Source organism: Lotus japonicus, chromosome 2 (assembly GCF_012489685.1).
Source record: "Lotus japonicus ecotype B-129 chromosome 2, LjGifu_v1.2".
Taxonomy (NCBI): Eukaryota; Viridiplantae; Streptophyta; class Magnoliopsida; order Fabales; family Fabaceae; genus Lotus; species Lotus japonicus.
Window position 1 is genome coordinate 79,300,353 of NC_080042.1, and position 21,868 is coordinate 79,322,220.

The 21,868-nt window shown below is 34.8% G+C and overlaps 1 protein-coding gene across 1 annotated transcript; it reads right to left on the minus strand.

Moving 5' to 3' along the window:
- Positions 1-1,291: 1,291 nt before the first annotated feature.
- LOC130739987 (threonine--tRNA ligase, mitochondrial 1) lies at positions 1,292-10,102 on the minus strand. Its single transcript, XM_057592464.1, has 19 exons — positions 9,580-10,102; positions 9,430-9,489; positions 9,250-9,339; positions 8,812-8,886; positions 8,522-8,650; positions 8,333-8,422; positions 7,491-7,579; positions 7,313-7,409; positions 7,141-7,227; positions 6,910-6,994; positions 6,269-6,363; positions 5,557-5,589; positions 5,383-5,469; positions 4,767-4,859; positions 4,395-4,487; positions 4,084-4,305; positions 3,557-3,628; positions 2,375-2,446; positions 1,292-1,623 (listed from the first exon to the last, which is right to left on the minus strand). The coding sequence occupies exons 1-19, from the start codon at positions 10,060-10,062 to the stop codon at positions 1,528-1,530; spliced, it is 2,148 nt and encodes a 715-aa protein (XP_057448447.1). The 5' UTR covers positions 10,063-10,102; the 3' UTR covers positions 1,292-1,527.
- Between the last annotated feature and the right edge of the window lie 11,766 nt (positions 10,103-21,868).

Genomic DNA, 21,868 nt, shown 5'->3' on the forward strand with positions numbered 1-21,868 from the left:
TTACTGCATGCAAAAGTGAATTAGTACCCGTGTTACCACTTTCCACCCTGTGCTCCAGATGCTTAGGTTATTTTGAACATAAAAAGCTTTATCATGACACTACCTTACCCGAATTAGTGCAATGAATTTGTTTTTCATTTGCTTGTCATTTAGAAAAAGAAGAGGAAATACTTAGCAGATAATGATTATGATAGTACCTTGACCAAATTGGTGTATTGATATTATTGATGAAGACTTGCACAATTCACAGCAATTTGGATCATCATACTTAGCAGAGAATGTTGTGGCTCATGTCTAAGAACTTTTTTTATTACCTAACTTCAGTTTTATTCCATTGCAAGAAAGTGGTTAAAATGCTTTTTTTTTTTGCTCTCTCAGTTGGTTAAAATGCATTTTGAAATTTAACAAAACCAACAACGCCAAAAGTAATTTCATTTTATTACATTTGTATTACATGGCATATTTAATAGGTAAGGATAGCAATCTTTTTCCTACAACAAAACTGACACCAACTTTAACATCTACACTTACTTAGAGATCAAAACTACAAATATTAAAACATACCAACAATGCATAAACATAATCTTTTAGTGCCTTGATACCCCATCTCCAACTTCACCACCCTTCCATCCAAACTTTATTTTCACAAAGGAATCTTCACCATGTCGAGTTCCACCTGTCACTTATTGAAAGCCCACCCTTCTTGACATGGACTAGTGTCTTTCCTAGGTTTTGGATGTATTTGATGTCAGGCAAAGGACCTTCTTCCCCAAGTAACAAAATCCGCTTTAGATGTTGCAAGAAGGCACTATCTTCCCCTTTGATATGCCTGCACCTCCGTTTCACTCATATATTGGTGCTCTCACTTTCACATTTCCCTCAACTCTTTAAGCCACTACTAATGACAACTACTTTTATGGATGTTTGTTTGAGAACTAAATTAAAAAGCGAGTTCAAGTTCAGGGACTGAACAAGTGGATTACTCCTAAGAATATGATAGATATTCTGTCAAGAAACTTGATGCCTTTTCAACCATTGAATTTTTATGATGCAGTGTCATTTGTATTACATGAATCTTTCCCTTCAATGCAATTATTCAAAAAGTTAATTCAAAAAGTATTTAAAAAAAAAGAGGATAAACAATTTTGAACCGAAATTATAACATCGAGGACCGACTCGGCAGTAAATATGCAAATGCTTCACTTAATCCATTTCTAACTTATCACTTACACTCGAGTTTCCAACAATAGTTTCCTTCAATTTAACAAACAAATATATAAAAGGAAAAAACTAACGAAAAACATAATTAAAATGTAGACAGAAAATAAAAGATTACACTTTCTCTCAGCTTTTCAAACAATGGATCGATATCAGTGCGCTCCAAAATTCACATAGAAAATACAGTCATTACCCAAATCATCTAAATGTAAATTGTCAGGCTGAAAATATAAATAATGCACACAAAGTGTGAACAAACTAGGTGAGTGGGGGTAAAATTTGCTTCCAACAGTTTTCACAAGAGAAGTATCAATGAAAAGCTGCAACTTCGTCGCTGAAGTGTTTGAGTAGATTCTCAATACTCATAACGCTATGGTCTGCTTTATCTCTAACCCGTACACTCACCTGGAACAATGAATAAACTTAAATTCCCGCTCGGAGTGAAGAGATTTGTGAAAAGACAGCCACAATAAACAAGGATCAGCGGGTGGATGTAACCCCTCATGCATACTTGCATAGTATTTTTAATAGAGTAGAAGAGCAACAAAAAAAACTAAAAATGTGGTTGACTTCTGCAAACATATCAGAGACCATTGCTACCCTACACTTCTTGTCAAATTTAAGGGTGTAGGTTCAGTCAAATACAACAAGCTCAAACTTTTTCAATTAAAATTTACCAAACCTGAACTGAGACAAAGCTTTAAAAAAAGCTAAAATCCTAAGCCCAAGCTTGGCTTGGTAAGTAGGTCCAGCACAGTACATAACCCTACTCTCAATCTTGACTCTATTTCAGACTTTGGACTTGAACGATGAAATACATTTTACACAATGACACCAGTATCAAGTATGTAATATTGTATGATAAATTAAATATTCTCAAATGAGATATTAACCATTTGGGCTCAATTCATATAAGCAAGCAAGCTTGATCTTTTATACACTTCGAATGAATTCCAACAAAATGAGCCAGGTTTAAAAAGTTCATTTACAACCTAGCTAAAACACAAATGAAATGTATATAATGGCATGTCATAGCAAGAAAAGGGCAGAGACATATATTTTGTAGGAAGGGGGGTTTCGGAACATTACTACCGATTAGAAGTAAAATTGAATTGAACAATCAATATATCTATCAGAAAGTGAGAATAGAAAGAACCTGTCCTGTATTAGCTTCCTCCTCTCCAACAACCAAGATGTAGTTGTACTGCGCTAATTGAGCTTCCCGTACCTGCAAAATGACATAACTTCTAGTTAATACCAGTGTTGTCAATAGCGCGCGATCGCGGCACAATAGCGGCGCACCGTGGCGGAGCGGTGGTTGGCCGCGACGCTGGAGGCTGTAGCAGAGCGGAACTCGCGTGGCCGCTGTAGCGGCCGCGATCGCGGCCAGAATAGCGTCTGAAACGACGCAATAGCGGCGCGAGGAAGAAAGAGGGAGAAAAACCCTAATGTTCAGGTGCGAAAACCCCAAAATGCCCCCATATTTAGACATTAGGCTAAACTTTTAAAGGGCAACTTGGGGTTTTCCTGTCTTTAATGAAACGCAGCGTTGCAAGGAGGAATAAAAACCCTTCTGTTCAGGGCGAAAACCCCAAAATGCCCACAGATTTAAACATTATTTTAGAAATTTTAAGGGCATTCTGGGGCTTTCACGTTTTTAATCTTCTTCAACCTTTGCTCCTGCGTTCTCCTCTGTTTTTCACGAAGAAAACAGAGACCTGCTCCTTCCTTCTTCCTCCTTCCTCCTTCCTCCTCCTCCTCCTTCAGCGTAGCGGCCATAGCGCTACACGCTATAGCGCTATTGCGGATTTCGGGCTCGCCGCTACGCGACGCTATCCGCCATTAACAACACTGGTTAATACAAGTCTCTTATAAAGACATTAAATTAGTTCCATACAAAAGTAAATAAGAGAACTTTTCACTTGGCATTTAATTAGCCTTTTATGAATGCAGGATAGAGATGCAATTGTATGACCAAAAAAGCTGTCACACCACATGAATAAGGGTGGAATATATCAAACGTTATTGTTCACATGGATAAGCTGCAACTGAATACACACAACTCATAGGTAAGTGACTAGTGACTACAACTTCGGGCAGGAAAAAAAAGCACCAGGTGATACGAAATTCACTTTGGGAACCAACCAAGGTTCTATTTTAACACTAACCAATATGATGTATGAACAGTAGGAATACTGATTTCTCAATATGTCTAATGTAAACACAAATTAACCGTCAAATTTGATCCGGCGGTAGACCAAAACAGTGTCAGCAGCACTATTATGTTCTGAATGAACAAACACATACACAAATTATTGGTATTAAAGGTTTATGTTACCTTCTTCTGAATCTTCCGATCAGTTGTATCAGCATCAACGTGATATCCTGCTTGGTGGATCTGATCTCGCACCTAGAAAATTGCAGAACAAATATATGTTTTACAAATATACAATGATTAAGTGTCTTGCTTTTCACATCATATAATAATACAAGTATCCCAAGAAAAGTTACAAACAGAACACTGAGAAGTTAAGCCATCCAAGGAAGATTGCTCGAACTTCAAGAAGTACCACCGGACATGTTTACATAAAAACGCATGAAAACACAATAACATACTCTCAATAAAGAAAAACATTATTTCAGGGAGATTCAGACAAGCTCAGCAGTACTAAAAACAACAAAGAGGAAGTAAACTTTGTATCAGCTCCATGAAAAGTAAAAGACTGATTAGACAAGCATAAAAAAGTAGAAGGGGTGTAACAAAAATGTCCCCTTCAAGGAGATTAAAAGCGTGATCCCATGATATGTAATAACTTAAAAGGACAAAAATACAAGAAAATAAAGCCAAAAGTTAGAGCTATGAACCTGCAGTGCATAAGCTTGTGATTTCTCTGACACAGGACATACAATTGCTTGACGAGGACTGAGCCACAAGGGCCATTTACCCTTGTAGTGCTCTAAAAGAATGGCAAACATGCGCTCAACAGATCCTAGAATGGCTCTGTGAATCATAACAGGTCTCTCAATTTTGGCTTCATCCTCAGCTGAGTATTCCAATTTAAATCGATCAGGAAGCTGGAAGTCAAGCTGAAAGCAACAACATTCATCAAACTATCAGTTGAGAAGTTATCCAAAACTGAATTATGTGAATTCAAATCAAGCTAAACTGTGTAAACCTGCAAAGTTGCACACTGGAATTTTCGACTCAATGCATCAGATACGCTGATGTCTATCTTAGGTCCATAGAATGCACCATCCCCTTCATTCAACTGCAAAGTTTTACTCAGAATATAAGCAAAAATATATTCTGCCTAACAAATGTCACGTTCCATAGAAAATATAATAGGTGTTTGAAAACTAAAATGCCATGTGAGAGAAAATAATATTGGTATCTACTATCTAGTAAACCTATGATTGAATTTAAAACATGATAGGAAAACTCGGCTTCTAGGTGTCCATTTTGAATTAGCTCTAATCAGAATTATAAACATATGTTTGAAGCAATATCTTAAGCTCTATAATGCTAATATGAAAGACTTGTAGAATACCTGCCAAGGCTTGCCAAACTCGTCCAAAGCTTCTTTAAGAGCGTTTTCAGCCTTCTCCCATGTTGCCAACTCTCCTAGGTATTTCTCTGGCCTCTGGTCAAGTATTTAACACAGGCAAAGGAAAATATAGGTAAAGCATTAAATAGAAGTACTCTCAAAGAGTGAAAAAAAGGTAAAGGTTGGTCAAGACTTTCTCTTTTCTTACTTTAGCTGGAAACCCGGATAAAAAAGGAAAAAGAAATATGTAGAGGTTATGTGAGCATAAATGCTACATAAGTCTAGTAGGTATTTTCTAGAAATAGAATGTCACTCATTTTGTGACTTAAAATTTACTACATGATCTCCAGCTTTTTTTTGCCTAACTTTCGTAGGAAAGTTAACACCAATGTGTGTGTGAGAGAGAGAGAGAACAATGAGAACTCTATACTACCAGTGCAGAAATCATCAAAGAAGATGAGATTTCATTATAAAATCCAAACAGTTCATAGACAAACATTAAGATGTTATTGAAGGAGCCTTCATTTGAAGACTCGTATTTGAAACTAGGGTTTATGAAACCATGAAAGCATTTAAAAAGGTACATCAGCATTTAGAACCATAAAGAGCAAAAGCATACCGTTGAAAGTTTCAGCTCATATGTGAAACCAAAAACTTCATAAACATAATTGATGAAATTCAAGGCTTTTCTGACTTCTTCCTTTATCTGTATAATGAATCAAATAAATAATTTTAACTTCAGCACAAAAAAGACTACAAAGAGTTATGTTGTATAAATTTAAGCTCAACTCACCTGAGACTCCCTGCAGAAAATATGTGCATCATCCTGTGCAAAATGTAAAGCAAACACCATTAATAATATGGCACCTCTAACAGTATAAATATAGAAATAGAAACTAAAGATGAGGAGAAGGATCAAGATCACTGGCTTGCAATGTTCCTTCATTTGTTTTAAAGAACTAACATTTTCAAATCCATGACCATCTAATAACATTTTATCTACCAAATTGCAGCAGAAGATTAGTGAGACCCCAACATGAGTTGAAAATCTATTGAAGACCGGTATTAGAAGAATAGAAAAGATGAGAATTTTATTAGAAAGTAACCTAGTGGCTATGGCTGAAATCTGAAGAAGAAAGAATAAACTGATAGTGATAATCCCTGGTTGTTCAAAAGTCTAGTCCTCTCATTACATGGTTGTTAGCCGCATGTAAATAACTTCTAACTGCCCTAACAGCTTGGTTACCAAACCTGTTACAATTAATGCTCTTCTAAGAGCTGGAAACATTATCCCCAACATTTCTCTTAGATCTTCTTTCATATACCCTTTCTATAGGGGGTCGGTTCTTAGCAAAATCCCTTAAGAATTTTTTGTATATTGTGTATATGCCTAAAAGGTCGAATGAATTCAATGTGTGCCTTCACATAAATATGAATGTGATCCCTGGTAACAAAAACAGCAAATTAACTTTATTTGGAAATATAACCACTAAAAAAAGGATTACCTGCTGAAATCTCCTGACACGTGTTAATCCACTCAGGGCACCACTAGCCTCATTCCGATGCAAAACCCCAAAATCAGCGAAGCGAAGTGGGAGTTCTGTAGAACCGGTAAAAAGTTAAGACATAACATAAATATACAAAAAGACAAGCAAAACAAACTTCACATCTTCAAACTATGCACTCAAACTCATGGAGCATTAGCATCAAATATCAAATTATAGATTTAGTTCACATAAAACAAGTCAAGCCCAGGTCTACCTCCCCACAGGTATATTTTGTAGTCCAGATCAAAATTGGAACACATAACTAACTGAAAAAATCTTCCTCTATATGCGAACATTATATTATATGTAAGAATACAACATAAAAAAATCATCCCTCCCTTTTTTTCATCCTCCTAGGAAGATTATTAACTTAAATAGGAGGAGGAAAGATGAAGCCTCACAAAATGAATCAAAGGTATTTCCCTGTACAGGCAGACTCAACTGTAAATCCATTAATCTAGCAGCTAAGATAGGTGCATTATGCTAAACTCAACAGTAAAATCTAAGCTAGCTCAGCCACCCCAAGTAGAATTTTTTAAAAAAGGCACTATTTGAAGACTTAAAAAAGGCACTATTTTGTCAGTGTAGATGAAAATTACCTCTATATGATCTAACCCTGTGCTGAAACATCAAGCAGTGCCCTGGGCAATTCATTGGTTTCAAACCAAAGTCTTGTTTGTCAATCTAGAACACATAAAAAATAATACACTTTGGTTAAATAACATGATTTCTTTCAGAAGAAATGTCCGTTCGGAAGGTAAAAAGATATGACATCCAACTGACTCTTCCAAAACATGCATATAAACAATAAATATGGGGTAGAAGCATACCTCAAAGACAAACATATCCTCTCTATAGTTTGCAGCATGACCAGATTTCTCCCACAACTCCATGTTAAATACATTCGGGGATATGACCTAATGACTCAAAGTAGGTAGTACTTAGTACCTGGTGAAAGATTGCTCTTTATTATACCAACAAACTTCTACGCTAAAACCTAACCTCTTGATAGCCCCGATCTCTGTACTGATTTCGAATGAAATCCATGAGTTTGTTGTAGATTCGAGCACCATGTGGAAGGAAAAACCAGCTTCCCGGGCTAACATAAAGACAGACCAAGTCGTATCAGTAAGAGAAGGTTACTAAAACATGCAATCAGACAAGAATGGAACCACTTTACCTCCATTCATGATGAAGGATAAGCTCCTGCTTCACACCCAAAATCCTATGATCATACTTTTTAGCCTCTTCCAGCCTATGCAAATATTCCTGAAAAGAATAGAAAATGAAATAATCAAATAATAAAATCATAATGGAATTTTCAAGTGTCGCCCTAATACTTTAATGTGATGACTCAAAATAGAAAATGAATGTTGTTGTCTTTCTCTTATAATTGATGCCAAACACTACTTTGATATAGGCCTATAGCCACAAGATACAAGCATAGTCCACAAACTACTTCAAAAACACCACGCTAAAGAACCACCCTGGCAAAAGAAGCTAGGGCGCCAAAAAACACTATAGCACATTATTAAGCCTTATAGATTAGTTATCCATTTATTGCAAATAGCAGCACAATCCAAGCCTCGTTTCCAAATACCAAAGTAAGCATGTAGCAATAGCATAGTGAAAAGGAGCTATAACACTTGTAATTGATGCCAAACGCTACTCTGCTATAGGCCTATAGCCACAGGATACAAGCATAGTCCACAAACTACTTCAAAAACACCACGCTAAAGAACCACCCTGGCAAAAGAAGCTAGGGCGCCAATAAACACTATAGCACATTATTAAGCCTTATAGATTAGTTATCCATTTATTGCAAATAGCAGCACAATCCAAGCCTCGTTTCCAAATACCAAAGTAAGCATGTAGCAATAGCATAGTGAAAAGGAGCTATAACACTTGTAAATGCTATAGCACACTATTGACAACTAATAGTATTTTACATAATCCACAAAGAACTATAACTGAACATTCAGATTTCAGACCTATGATAACTAACTTATGATTGAAAATCACCTTTAAACTCTTCTGATCAGGATAAGATATGCCATAAACTCTTTGTAAACTTTCACGATCTTTGTCCCCCCTCCAATATGCTGATGAAGCCTGTAATTGCAACCCCAATAATCAAAATACATGCATTGATATAAGTTAATGGATAAATCAAAATAAAAAATGGCTTTATAAGAAAGATCAAACACTAACCTTTAAACATGCAATTGCTTTGACAAAGGATGTATTAGGTATATGTGGTCCACGACACAAATCAACGAGGGGACCACATCTGTATACCGTGATAGTCTTGTCAGCTGGCAAATCATTGATAATTTCAATCTGATAACAATACCCAAGTAAGCCAATGCAGCAAATTGTGATCTCATACATTATAGGCAAAATAAAATAGGAAACATGGTTCAGATCTGTATGATTACATGATGAATAAGATAATATTAAATGTCACAGAAATAAGAAAATAATCACCAAAAAAAACTTGCCTTAAACTTATTCTCCGAAAACATCTCAAGAGCCTGATCACGGGTAACTTCAATTCGCTCAAAAGGTTGTTTTTCCTGCAAATATAAACCATTATTATACATCACATTTATAAACTACCACAAATATAATGCTTATCATCATAACAATGAGAATTAGCATTCACGAAATGCAATGTGAGAATTTTAAAGACAAGAGTAAGGAAGAATTTCGGACACGCGTTGAAAAATGGAAAATAACAACTAGATCAAATAAGAAATGATTAGATTTGCTTTAGGAATCAAATTTACTGCACGGAACCCATTAGCTTCAATAAGAAATTAACATAATCAGGTAAAAAAAAATAACTATTTTTCACCAATAGAAACAGAGCAGCTATAGCAGGAAACTTAAGAAAATGAATAAAAGAAAGGCACAAGACAATGAAGCGAAAACGATACCGCAGCAGCCTTCAATGCCCCAGCCTCAATTTGCTTGAAATGATCATCATTCAGACCCAGGTCGCCGTAAAACGCATCGTAATAGAATCCCTAAACAAATACATTAACATTCTTATTCAGTATCCCTAAAAAATGCTGAAGACAATTCAACAAACAGTACGCGTGCAAACACAAACTCACCTCTCCTCTTGTAGTACAAGGCCCAATGCAAAGCTTGCATCCATACTCAGTCTCAAGAGACTACAAATAACCAAAAACAAAATCAGAATCATCATTCTCAATGCTATGATTCGAATTGAAAACGAAACAAAGAGAAATGAGAAGTGAAACCTGGCCTAGAATGTGAGCGCTGGAATGCCAGAAAGTGTCTCTTCCTTCATCATCATTGAACTTGAAGATCTGGAGCTCGCAATCCTCCTCGAGAGGACGAGCCATGTCCCAGAGAACGCCATTGACCTTAGCGATGAGAGCGTTAGCAGCCAAATTCTTGGAGATGTCGCGAGCAACGTCGAGGGGAGTGGTCTGCCATTTCTTAGCATCCCTAACGCTGCCGTCGGGGAGGGTGACCTTGATAGGATCCGGCGATAGGGTTAACCGGAGTGTGCGCTGTTCAGCCTGAATCGCCTCGAACATGCTGATGCGCTTTGGGATTGCGGCGGTGAGGTAGGCATCGTCTTTCGCGTGAGCAACCATGGCGGAGGGAGGAGGAGGAGGAGGAGAGGAGTAGAAGCGGTTATTGTGGTGGTTGTGGTGGAGGAGAAGAGAGGGTGAAGCAGCGGCGTAACGGCGCAAACGGATTAGAGAGCATAGCATAGCATCGTAGTATAGTATAGTGTGAGCGTTACTAAGGTTTAGGTTGGGTAAGGTTCCTGAAATAAAACGGATTATTCTTTTCTTTTTTCAATGTAATTAAAATAAATGGATTCTTTCTTTGATTCACTATTCCTTTTATGTTTGATTCTCCATTTTTATTACACAATTTCATTGGGGGGAAAATATGTCTTAGTCAACTGAAAATCAATATTTATATTTCAAAATGTTTGCCCTAGACATAGATTAGGGTAACCAGCGAGTGCGGTACCCGAATTATAAGTGCAATTTATTACACGGAAAAAATTGTAGAAACATCTCCTTCTTGGTTCGCAGCATGAGACTTTCGGTTGTAGCATGTCGCTTCGTTTTGGGTTGTTGAAGGTGAGCAAACGAGTGACAATTGGCTTAAGTTTAGTGTTGATGGGTCCATAACAAATGAGTTATATGTTAGTTGTGGCGAAGCAGTGAGGAATACAACGGGTCAGAGGGTCACGTGATTTTGCAAGAATTTATGGAGTTTTGGTATTGCCAATTCCTTCCTTGTTGAGCGGTTAGTCGTCTCTAAGGTGATGAAAATCATTTTTCATATGATTTATAGTGAGTAATTATTGAAAGTGACTCTTTAAAGATTACCGATTCCTCCTTTCCTCTTTAGATGTTTCACACTTGTATGCTATGCTAAGTTGTTGCAACCTAGCTATCAGAAGAAGAGTATTGATCATTGGTGTTAGCACATGTTGGACATGATTTTTGTTTGGTACTCAACCTTTTAGTTATCCATTGGGGGAGTGTCATAAGTTGCTTATTGATCATTGGTTAATGTTTAGCTTTTGTTTTTTCCTGGCATAACCCCTCCATTAAAAATAATTTAAAAAATCTCTTGATCCTATTAGAGATTAATTATTGATGTGTATATATAACTCTTTTTTTTTCTGTGGTCAAGTGTATATATAACACTATTAATTATTGTTTTCGCCACAATAATCCCCTACAAAAATATAATTCTTCCTTTAACTAATTGGGCTTATAGGCTACATAGGAAAAAGACCCTGTATCGCAAATCTATTTAAAATGCAACCCATTTTTGGTATGATGTAGTCCACGAAAAAAACACTCTGGGCTGCATAAAAGAACTATATCGGAGCCCATAACTATTCATGTTCTTGTTTAGAGTACCAGGCAAGTTGTCAAAGAAAAAAAAAACAAGAGTAGTAGGCTAGTTGTCAAAGAAAATAAATAAGAGTAGCCCGCTTTAAAAAAAGCAGGCTTGTTTTTATTCAAGATCTTGAGGCTGCCGGAGAAAACCATAGGCGGTGCTTCGTGCTTTCCATTAAAAGAACTATATCGGAGCCCATAACTATTCATGTTCTTGTTTAGAGTACCAGGCAAGTTGTCAAAGAAAAAAAAAAACAAGAGTAGCAGGCTAGTTGTCAAAGAAAATAAATAAGAGTAGCCCGCTTTAAAAAAAGCAGGCTAGTTTTTATTCAAGATCTTGATGCTGCCGGAGAAAACCATAGGCGATGCTTCGTGCTTTCCATTAAAAGAACTATATCGGAGCCCATAACTATTCATGTTCTTGTTTAGAGTACCAGGCAAGTTGTCAAAGAAAACAAAAACAAGAGTAGGAGGCTAGTTGTCAAAGAAAATAAATAAGAGTAGCCCGCTTTAAAAAAAGCAGGCTAGTTCTTATTCAAGATCTTGAGGCTGCCGGAGAAAACCATAGGCGGTGCTTCGTGTTTTCCATTAGTCTAATAAAAAAAAGCGGACTAGTTTTTATTCAAGATCTTAAGGCTGCCGGAGAAAACTATAGGCGGTGCTTCGTGCTTTCCATTAGTCTTTTTATCTTAAACATTATTATAAGTTCTTTCAAACCGAGTCATAATCTTTGATGTATAAAAAATGTTTACTCAACTTAGTCCTTGAAAGTCTAATTTTAAATTTGAGCCATCCTTTAGGGATTATTTTACCTATTCTCTCAATTGGGGATAAAAGTGACCAATGTTCCTATAACTTTCCCGATTATCGTCTACTATCAACTAGTAATTATCTAGTAGAAATTTGTGACAAAATAAATAAATGCAAAAGTCTCAAAATTATGTACTGGTTCACAACAATTTAGGACTATCAAGAAAACATCTACGAGTTCAAGCAATACCACCGGCCGTGTAGAGATATCAACTTATTTTATTATTTTATTGAATTCAAGTATCTTCATAGCCGATAGTTATGATACTAATATCTTCAATGATCCGAAATCGCAATAAATTTATATATAGGTCACCCCTAATAAATATTTCTCTATACACACTGCATAAATATCAAACTCTAAACTAAATGCTCTCACCAATCAATTTATTACTAACTTTACAATTTGCCGGTCCCAAATACAACTAGAAGTCTAAGACTTTCTCTGGTACTTTCCTGCAATATATATATATAGTTGCATGAATGGTCGTGATCAATGAGCTAGCAACACTTGCACTGTGTGCATGTATACATGGATCATCATCTACTGCAAGATGCAACTAATTGATAGCAACCACAAATAATGCTTAATTTCCTAATATGGTGAAATTGCAAAATTATATCCTCTTGCAATTTGCATTCAGTTCCAGAAACCACCTAAATAATGTGATAACCATGGGGGAGACAATGTTTTCCGCCAACACTTGAAACGCCTCCAAATAAAGTGGTCCATCGTGCCACCAAAATGGACCACTCAAGTCTCACATGAGCCTGGCCATCGTCCCGGTGAACACGCCACAAAAGTGGATATGTATGCAGCCCTCCAGCTCGATCTTCTTTTAAATGCTTGTGGACTTATATGGTGAAACGCCAAAGGATATACTCCCTCCGTTCCTATATATAAGTCACAAATAACTAAGGGCCTGTTTGATTTCTGTTTTTAAAAACAGTTTTCTGTTTTATAAAATTAAAAAACAAAAAAACTTGTTTGATAAAATTGTTTTCTCAGAATTGTTTTAAAAACTGTTCCCTATTTTTTTGTTTTTAAAACAGAAAAATCAGAACAAGAAAAAGTTGTTTTTGTTTTCTATTTTTATTCTGGAACAATGAAACACGGAGAACAATGTGTTTTCTTGTTTTTCATTAATGGCATGATTGTAATTAAACGGAATTAGAGTATTAAAACACGCAAGGAACCCACGCTCTTCCTCTTTGTTGCTCTCTTCCTGTGGTGGTGGCCGTTCACTGTGGCTCGCGCTCCGAGGGAGCAACGAGGGTCCAAGGGCGGCTAGCAGGAGGTGGCAGCATGCATGGCGCACGGCGGCGAGGAGAGCGAAGGGGGCGAGGTGGATCGGACAGTGGTGCTGAGGTTTCCGGCGAAGAAAAGAGGGGTTGGGTCACTGGTTTCATCATGAGTTACTGGTGGCTTATCAATTTGGGGAAAAGGCTCTTTGGTCGGTTTTTTTATGGTGGTTTCTGGTGAATGGGTGATTCAGTGAAGATTAGGAAAGGGGCTGCCATGAGAGGCAGACGGGTACTGGTTTAAGCTTGTGATGGGGGGCGGTTGTGGCTCTGTTTTGGTGGTTGAAGGTTTTGTGCTGAACAGAGTTGATTATTGGAAGAGAGAAAATGGTTTGTAGTGAAACTCATGGGGTTTATATGCAACTGCCAGGGTTGAGGTGGGAGATGATGAAGGATGAAGTTCTATGATCTTCTCTGTAAAAAAGAAAAACAAATTGGAGGAGGAAGATGATTTTTTTTGTCCCCATTGCTGAACCAGAGAGTCTCATTTATGCTATCTTTTTAATCTTTGTTTTCTGTCTGATTCCCCATAGTTCCACTCTGAGGTCCTTTCCTTCATCTGATTTTTGCTGCGCATGAATCAATGCAGTGAATGCACAGCAGGTCTTATGACTTATCCTTCTCACTTTCCTCTTCAAAAAAAAAAGTAATGCTCACATGATCTTTGTTGAACACTTGTGCACAATGCTATTTAAATTGCTTTGTTATGCACTAATGTTGACTTAGAGTCGTGAAGAATTAACCAAGAATTGCTTCTTGTTTCAATGGCAAGGCTGTGGGTATCTCCATAAAGGAAAGGGATTTTGGTGCAAGTAGGTGATGTCCTTACTAGTTATGTTCACGTGCTGCAATTTTGCTGTTGGAAGAAAGGTTTTAAGTTTCATAAAATAAAGAGTAAAGTACACTCACCCCTCTCAAGGTTTGTTAAAATTACACTCCACCCCATTCTTGTCTAAAATCTACACCCCACCCCATTTTATATAGATGCAAATTTAGTGACGAAAAATATTCTTCATTAATAATTAGTTATTATTTAAATTGTTAATCAATAATTTCAAAAAATATTTTCAATATAATCCAATAAATTAAAAAATGAAAATATCACAGTCCTCCTCATTCTCTCAATCGCGGTCTTCCTCCGTAAATTCACAATGCGAATTCTGCAATAGCACATCCGACCGGTTTACAAACCATATATCGAATATAGGGAAACATGCTTGTGTTTTCATATTTGGTAATAATTCAATTTTAATCAAAATAATCTCTTTATACCTCAAATTTTGAAAATTGGATTGTAGACCCAAAAAGCAAGATAAATGGGTGAAGAAAATAGAAAAACAAAATTAAGAAATATGAAGTGGATCGGAGGTTATTAGAACCCAACGATGCGGTGGAGCACCGTTTTTAACAAAATCCAACGACATCTTAGACCAATAGAGCGTTCGCTCGCAACTTAAAGGGGGTGAAGTTCACAAAAAGTAGTTGAACAGGTAGCTTTGGGAATGTGCGATTCACGTTCTGTGGTTCAGGTCGCAACAAAACTTTGATGCATGGTGGTGCCATGGGGTTTCACATTCTGGGACAGTGGCCGTCGTGTTAAAGGGAGCAAAGGCTTGGTGGTGACCGTTTGTGGTTAGAAATATGATTTGGAGACAGATGGTGGTGACCGTTTGTGGTTAGAAATATGTTTTTTTAAATTTAATTCAGTAAAATTATTTTCATAAATTAATGTATGATAGTGTATATGCATTAAACTTATTTAAATTTTAACTAATTAGTAATTATTTTTTATTAGTGACGAATTTGTTTTCGTCACTAAATTTTGCCTTTATAAAAAATGGGGTGGAGTGTAGGTTTAAAAAAAGAATGGGGTGGAGTGTCATTCTTGCAAATCTTGAGGGGGTGAGTGTATTTTACTCTAAAATAAATAAATAAACATAAAACCAAACAAGCTTTTTAATTTTTTTCCTCTAAATAATGTTTTTATAACAAGTTTATCAAACAAGTTTTTTTGTTTTTTTATTTCTAAATCTGTTTTTGAAATAATATTACCAAACAAGTTTTTTTCATTTCTTGTTCTGAAAAGTTGTTTTTAAAAATTGTTTTACAAAATAGTTTTGGAAACAAGAAAATTAAAAACACAATCAAACAGGCCCTAATTCTCTTAGATTAAGAAAAGTAGTTATTAGTAATAAATTTGTAAAAAAAGTAATTTACTTTCCTAGATTACCCTTATTTACTTTCATATGATTTTCTCTCTCCAAGTTAATACTTCTAAAGTTTATCATCTCATTCATATTAAATATGAAGGTGAACTTGGAAAAATTTATTTAATGCTTCCTAGATATTAGAAAGTGACTTATATTTTGTAACAAATTTTTTTCAAAAAATGTGACTTATAATAGGGAACGGAGGGAGTATAATTAACCAGACAATAATCAGCTCATTAATTAAATCATATTGAACTATGCATAATTGTAATAAATGTCCTTCCTCATTTAGAAGAAAGTAAAAAAATAAAGTCTCCCATAAATTTAACTAGATATTATACCCGTGCGTTGCACGGGTTTCTTTACAACATTTTTAACATTAAATAATAATGATTATAGTTTAAATTATTACATAAATATTAAAATATTTTTCAATAAATATTAGTAGAGTTCAACATTTCAATCATTTCAGAAAAAAAGACTTTTCAATAAATATTATTAGAGTTCTCTTTGTAAATAAATTTATATTACTCAAATTTAATAATTAATATTTAATAATCAGCATTGGATTATTTTAAAAATATAAGATATTTATTTATTTATTTAATAATGTGAAATATAATACAGTCCATTTGAAAAAAATAAGCAATAAGTTTTAAATGCCATCAAAGACGTTGTTTAACCATTTTTTGTACTTTTTACTCAGAAAGTCATTTTTTGGGAAGGACAATCACAATTTCCCAAACAAATTTACACATATTAAAATTGAGAAAAATAAAGTAATATCATCTTTTTCAACTATAATACGATATAAATTAAATAGATTAAGTATTATGTACATTGTAAAGTTATATTTATTTAACTTTGGCGTAATATATCTATTAACCTTGCTCAAAATTGTTTTTACTAATATATTATAAGATCATAAAATTATATTGAGATTTGTTCGTCAAATAAAACACACATACATTATAGTTAATAGTAAATACATTATAGTGTCGTTTTTCAATTTAAACAATTTTATTTAAATTATTTATTGATAACATTATTTTTTCATTAATCAAGTTTAATTTTCGTTATTTTTCCCTAATGCAAAATTCAAGTCAATTTTTAAGTTTATGAATATTATTATTCAATTTAGGTTGTTGAATTACTTTTGACAATACAAATTTTCAGTTTTTTTATTTTATTATTTAATATATTAATTACAAAGAAATTTTTTATTGCTTCCTTTATTTTAATGCAAAGGTAGGAAGATTTTACTGCTTAATATATTTCATTAAAATTTTAATGATAATTGAATAAAAAATAAATTACTATGGCTAATATATTTTTTAAAAATATTTTTGTATCTAATTAAATATTTTATTAAATGATTATATTAATGCGTAGCTATTGCTTATTAGAGTGTCTTGTTAATCTTTTTTTTCCGCTCTTTTTTAAAGAACTAAAGTGTTATATTTCAGGAGTCTTTTGTCATGTTCTATTCTACCTTATACAACAAAAATGTAAATTTAGTTGGTAGTTGAATAAATAATTGATCTAAAAAATTTATTGATCAATTTTTAGTTTAGTTTAATGTATATAATACAAATATTTTTTTTTTTAGTTTTTTGGTGTATTTATAACAAAATTTCAATTGTGTTATACATTTTTGTAGGTAGTTGAATAGCTAATGACTTAGAAAAATTGATTCATTTTTAATATTTTAATTTAATTTATTTACTACAAAGGAAAATGTTAATACAAAGGTTAATTAAAAGTAACTTTTACATTTTAGTAAGTAGTGTAAAAAATATTAATAAGTTTTATTTGTTATTTTTTAAAAATTCCTCAACCTATGATGTATAATTATTATAAAATTAATTTTAATTTTAATATATAAAAAATTATAAAGTCTTAAAATTAAAAAGAAGTATAAAAATACTATTAACTATCTAATATTTTTTTTAGGAAGCAGGAATAATCAAATTTAGGAAGCAGAAATAAATCTAATATTTTTGTTAATGTAAAGTTAGTCAATTTCAGTTAAATTTCCCTCATGTAGAAATTAATAATTAAAATTAAAATAATATTAATATTTAATTTAAAATATTAGAATTTGAAAAGTTTAACAATCACTAATTAATAATTACTAATAAGTGGATGTATATTGGAAGTTGAATAGAAATTTTTTTAACTTTCTTTCTTTAATGCATTTAATACTTTTAGCTCAAGTGAGCTTTACATATATATATAGATTAAGAGCAAAGGTATATGGACTATAAGTGTAAGTGTTCTAAATCACTCAATTTTGCTTACCGAAAAAAAAACACGCACCTTTAAGCTTCTCACTCTCCTTGAACTACTTCAAACTTTTGGGTCATTTGCACAAACCAATCCAATAAGTGGTATGGTAGTTCGTACTTACCCAACGGCTAAAGACAAAAGAATTATAATCGAGAAAAAAAAACCAAAAAGGGCTTTAATGTCGTGGACTAAGCGGAGAACAAAGTATTTGATTTGGTGCGAGCAGTGGTGGTGATAGAGGTTACAAATTTTATTGTCGTTTTGGGTCTTGTCTGGTGGTTTGGAATTACGGTTTCAAGGGATTCATCGGTTGTTGATGGTGGTGGCAGTGGAGTATATAAGGGTTGTTGCGGAAGCAAGAAAATGATTCATTTCTATAAGAGTTGAAAATTCAAACCGTCAAAGACGACGGAAGTAAATCTCTCGCTAAATTTGAGAGGTAAATTTCCCCATCAAATGCTAATTTTGATTAGGGTTTTGGTGACGAAATTTTCCATCTCAATCAATGACGGAAATTATAACCCCTCTATACAAATTTAGCAACACCACTTTTTGCCCCGTTTTCAATTCCGTCGTCACTGATTATTTAGGGAGAAAATTTTCAATGTTTAGCTAAGGATTTCCCCCTCTAATTTGCTTTGTTTTGTAGAATGCTTCCATCAGTTTACATATCCATCCCTCTGGCTAAAGTTTGTGCGACATCGCACGTGATCAGCTTTCCAAGTTGTTGGAATGTGTACGTAGTTTACTCCATGATGCAATGCATTAAATAAACTAATGAAGCCCACGATCGACCAAATATATGCGTAGGTGGACCTTTGGAATCATAGCTAGGTATACTCAGAGATAATCATGCAATAGGTAATACAATTAGATCTCCAGTTAAATCCACATTTGGGACCCATTTCCAAACAATTTCCTAGTGATCAACAGGGAGCTGGACAGTTATGGAATGCATGGGAAAATATGTTTTTAATAAGATTTGTGAACATTAATTATTAACAAAAGTAAATTCATTAATTTTATGCAAGTTCAATAATTCTTTTAAGCTATTGGTAATATCAGGATGCTCTGAGGCTGAGCTGAGAATGGAAACAATTGTATTGTGTGTTCTGCACCCATGCATTTAATCGATCGCACGTGTGCCTGCCAACAAACGTCATCGTCAACCCTCACATGGCATGAGTTTTGGTGACCCTTCTAGAGAAGACAACCAACCATGCATGTAACTTTCCAAATACTATATGAATGGCACACGCACGGCTTATACTTCAACAAATTAAATACGATACAGCTAATATATACTACTACATGAATTAATGCTTTAATGCTACTATATATAATTATATATACAGGAAGCTAGAGTGCATGTGCTAGTTTGCATTTGCTTGTCAGCTAGTTTTCTTGCTTACCTGTCTAATTTGTTACGCATGATCTAAGGATTTCGCTTGCTTGTAAACAAGTTTGATATATAAGTTAGATGATACTACAAGATGTATATATGATCCTTGTTAATGATAACATGAATGACAGTATGGCACAGGATTTAATGATGCCAACACGCTTGGTTAATGTTGGAATTATGTGATGAACTAAGGTCCCACCCCTACCTATACCCTCGATCACTTCTTTATGTTATGTATATTATCGAAGGTCCATTTTGGCATCCCCATCACCAACAATGGAAAAGAGGGAAATTAAAAATTTGCATCTCAATGATGCAATTAACCTATCTATAAAGGGAAATTAAAGGTCGTAATTTCCTTGGTTCACTGAGCAATAATGAGGTAATAAATACAAGTTCTTTAAGAGTATTCTTAGTTTTTGTCCCAAATATTTCAACCCTAAGAAAATGTATAAAATAAAACTTGATTCATCTAATTTTGCCATCCAAATAGAATGAATTACCGTGTTTAGAAGGAAGGAGTCGGCGGGTCAAAAGCTTTGTTTGAAGACTAGTTGGTTGGGTGGGGCATGAGCACAAGAGTTTGATCACATCATCCACGGTGGGTGCAGCTAAGCTCACTTGTCCCTTTCTTTCTTCCACCTCGTTGTCATCCCGCACGTACGTGTTCACTTCAGTTTCATATTTTGGGATTCATCTTACCAAACAATCAAACACGCACACTTTCCTAGTAAAGTATATATACTTAATTAATAGGGTTATCTTCTTATCCCACAATATCTACGGCCGATAACAATGACTTATTTTATCTAACGAATCTAAAAAATGATATTGTGTTATTATTATCATTAAAAAATAGGATATTGTTGTTATCTAACGAATTATGGGAAGCGACAAAGGAAGCAAGCGTGTAAGGGCACATGGCGAAACAAGACCATGCGACCAAATTAAAACCGGTAATGATATATACACACCTCATTTTTTAAACACTCCATTTTCACCTTTTTTTATTTTTATCTCTCTCATCTTATCATCTATCACATCTCATATTTTCTCTCTCTTACTTTTTCTTTTCTTCCTATCTTTCTCACCATTCCACCTCTCCACCTCAAAAGAGAGGTGTGGAAGAAACATTACTCAATTAAAACGCCTAAAAAAGAAAGAAAGAAGACCACAACAGTGCGGCTTGGCTCAGCTCACATGTGAGTGTATCTCTTCTCTCTGTTATTTATAGCTCCCGCATTCCACATTCTTTCTTCCTATACAAACATTCACCTTCTTCTTCTTCTTCTTCTTTTCTCATTCACGCACATAGTTTCCCTATTATAAGGGGTGGTTTAATTTTTGGTGCATTCAATATTCTAATGGGTTGCAAAGATTTGTCTAAGGTGAAGTGGAGGAGGAGGAGGAAGCAAAGGAGGAGGAAGAGCGGTTGCGGTTGCGTGACAGTTGAGATGAAGATGAAGAAGTTGCAACGGATGATTCCCGGCGGGAGCAGCCTCAAGCCGGAAAGACTTTTCGTCCATACGGCGGAACACATATTGCAGCTCAGGTTGCAGCTTCATGTGTTGCAGTCTCTTCTAAACATGTTTAAGCCATGACTTAAATGTATATGTAGTATGTACGTAAACTAGCTAACCTAGTGCATGCTGCTATCAAATTATATGTCATTCATTTGTTGTTAATTACTGGCTTATACTGCCCTTCTCTATATATGGCCTTCTTCTCTAATGGTTTTAACTTTAAGTGTAAGTTCTCTTCTCTTTTGATCTCTCTATGTATTTACTTTGTAAGATTCAAACATCTATAGGAGATTAATTCTTTAATTTGTTGATTTCAGATGCATGTTTCTGATGCTTAATTATTTCCATGTGTATAGAGAATATAGGTGCTTCCATTCAAACAGCTTTTCCGAGTTTAAGATTTATAGTATACAATTAGTTTTTTTAATTAATTATTAATTTACTTTCGCAATTTTGACTTTTTTTTTTCAAAGAAGGTTGGTTCAAATGTCTTCGGCAACAAGAATTACCAAAAAAACAAATGCATAAATGAGCGCTCCACACAAATGAGGCGACATGGTCAACATATAACCGGTCAAAACCAACAACTCCTCAGGCCCTGGCCCGCCAACAAATTATTGGTCTTGCTGTAGTGGTGGTGTGGCATGCTCAACATCATCAACATGAGTTCGTGCTCGTGTGGATGGCTCAATACGCTCCTCGCCATGTCATGGTGGTGGTAGGGTTAATGGATCATCATGCGTCTCCTCATATTGGATAGCTCATTGTCTACGCTCAGACGTTGTGAGCGGTATACGACCATCTTCCTGTTTTTAACCATCCCTACCACGATCATCCACACCTTGAGCAGCTTTATGACTGATTAACTGCCCTCCTGAGAACTGTCTCCTTCGTCTTAGCCAGAAAGTACTGCAACATATTAAACGGGAAATATAAATTAAAGTGTGATAAAATAATCAGCAAAGAAAACAAGTTAATAAGAATTAAGTAGTACCGGTTTTACAATATGAAATAATCCTATACGATATCGGGTTTTAAAACGCATAATACAAAATTCGAAGTTGGTCACTTCCGAGTTAAAAAAACTCGGAATACTTTGACAAAGTTTCATG

What these genes read in the sequence shown, in the direction of transcription:
- LOC130739987 (XM_057592464.1), bottom strand. Translation starts at nt 10,062, where the DNA reads ATGCTATGCTCTCTAATCCGTTTGCGCCGTTACGCCGCTGCTTCACCC. An exon ending in CTTGTACTACAAGAGGAGAG is followed by an intron (nt 9,340 to 9,429) that starts GTGAGTTTGTGT and finishes GTATTTGTTTAG; the next exon opens with GGATTCTATTACGATGCGTT. An exon ending in ATCGGAAGATTCAGAAGAAG is followed by an intron (nt 2,447 to 3,556) that starts GTAACATAAACC and finishes GTCATTTTGCAG; the next exon opens with GTACGGGAAGCTCAATTAGC.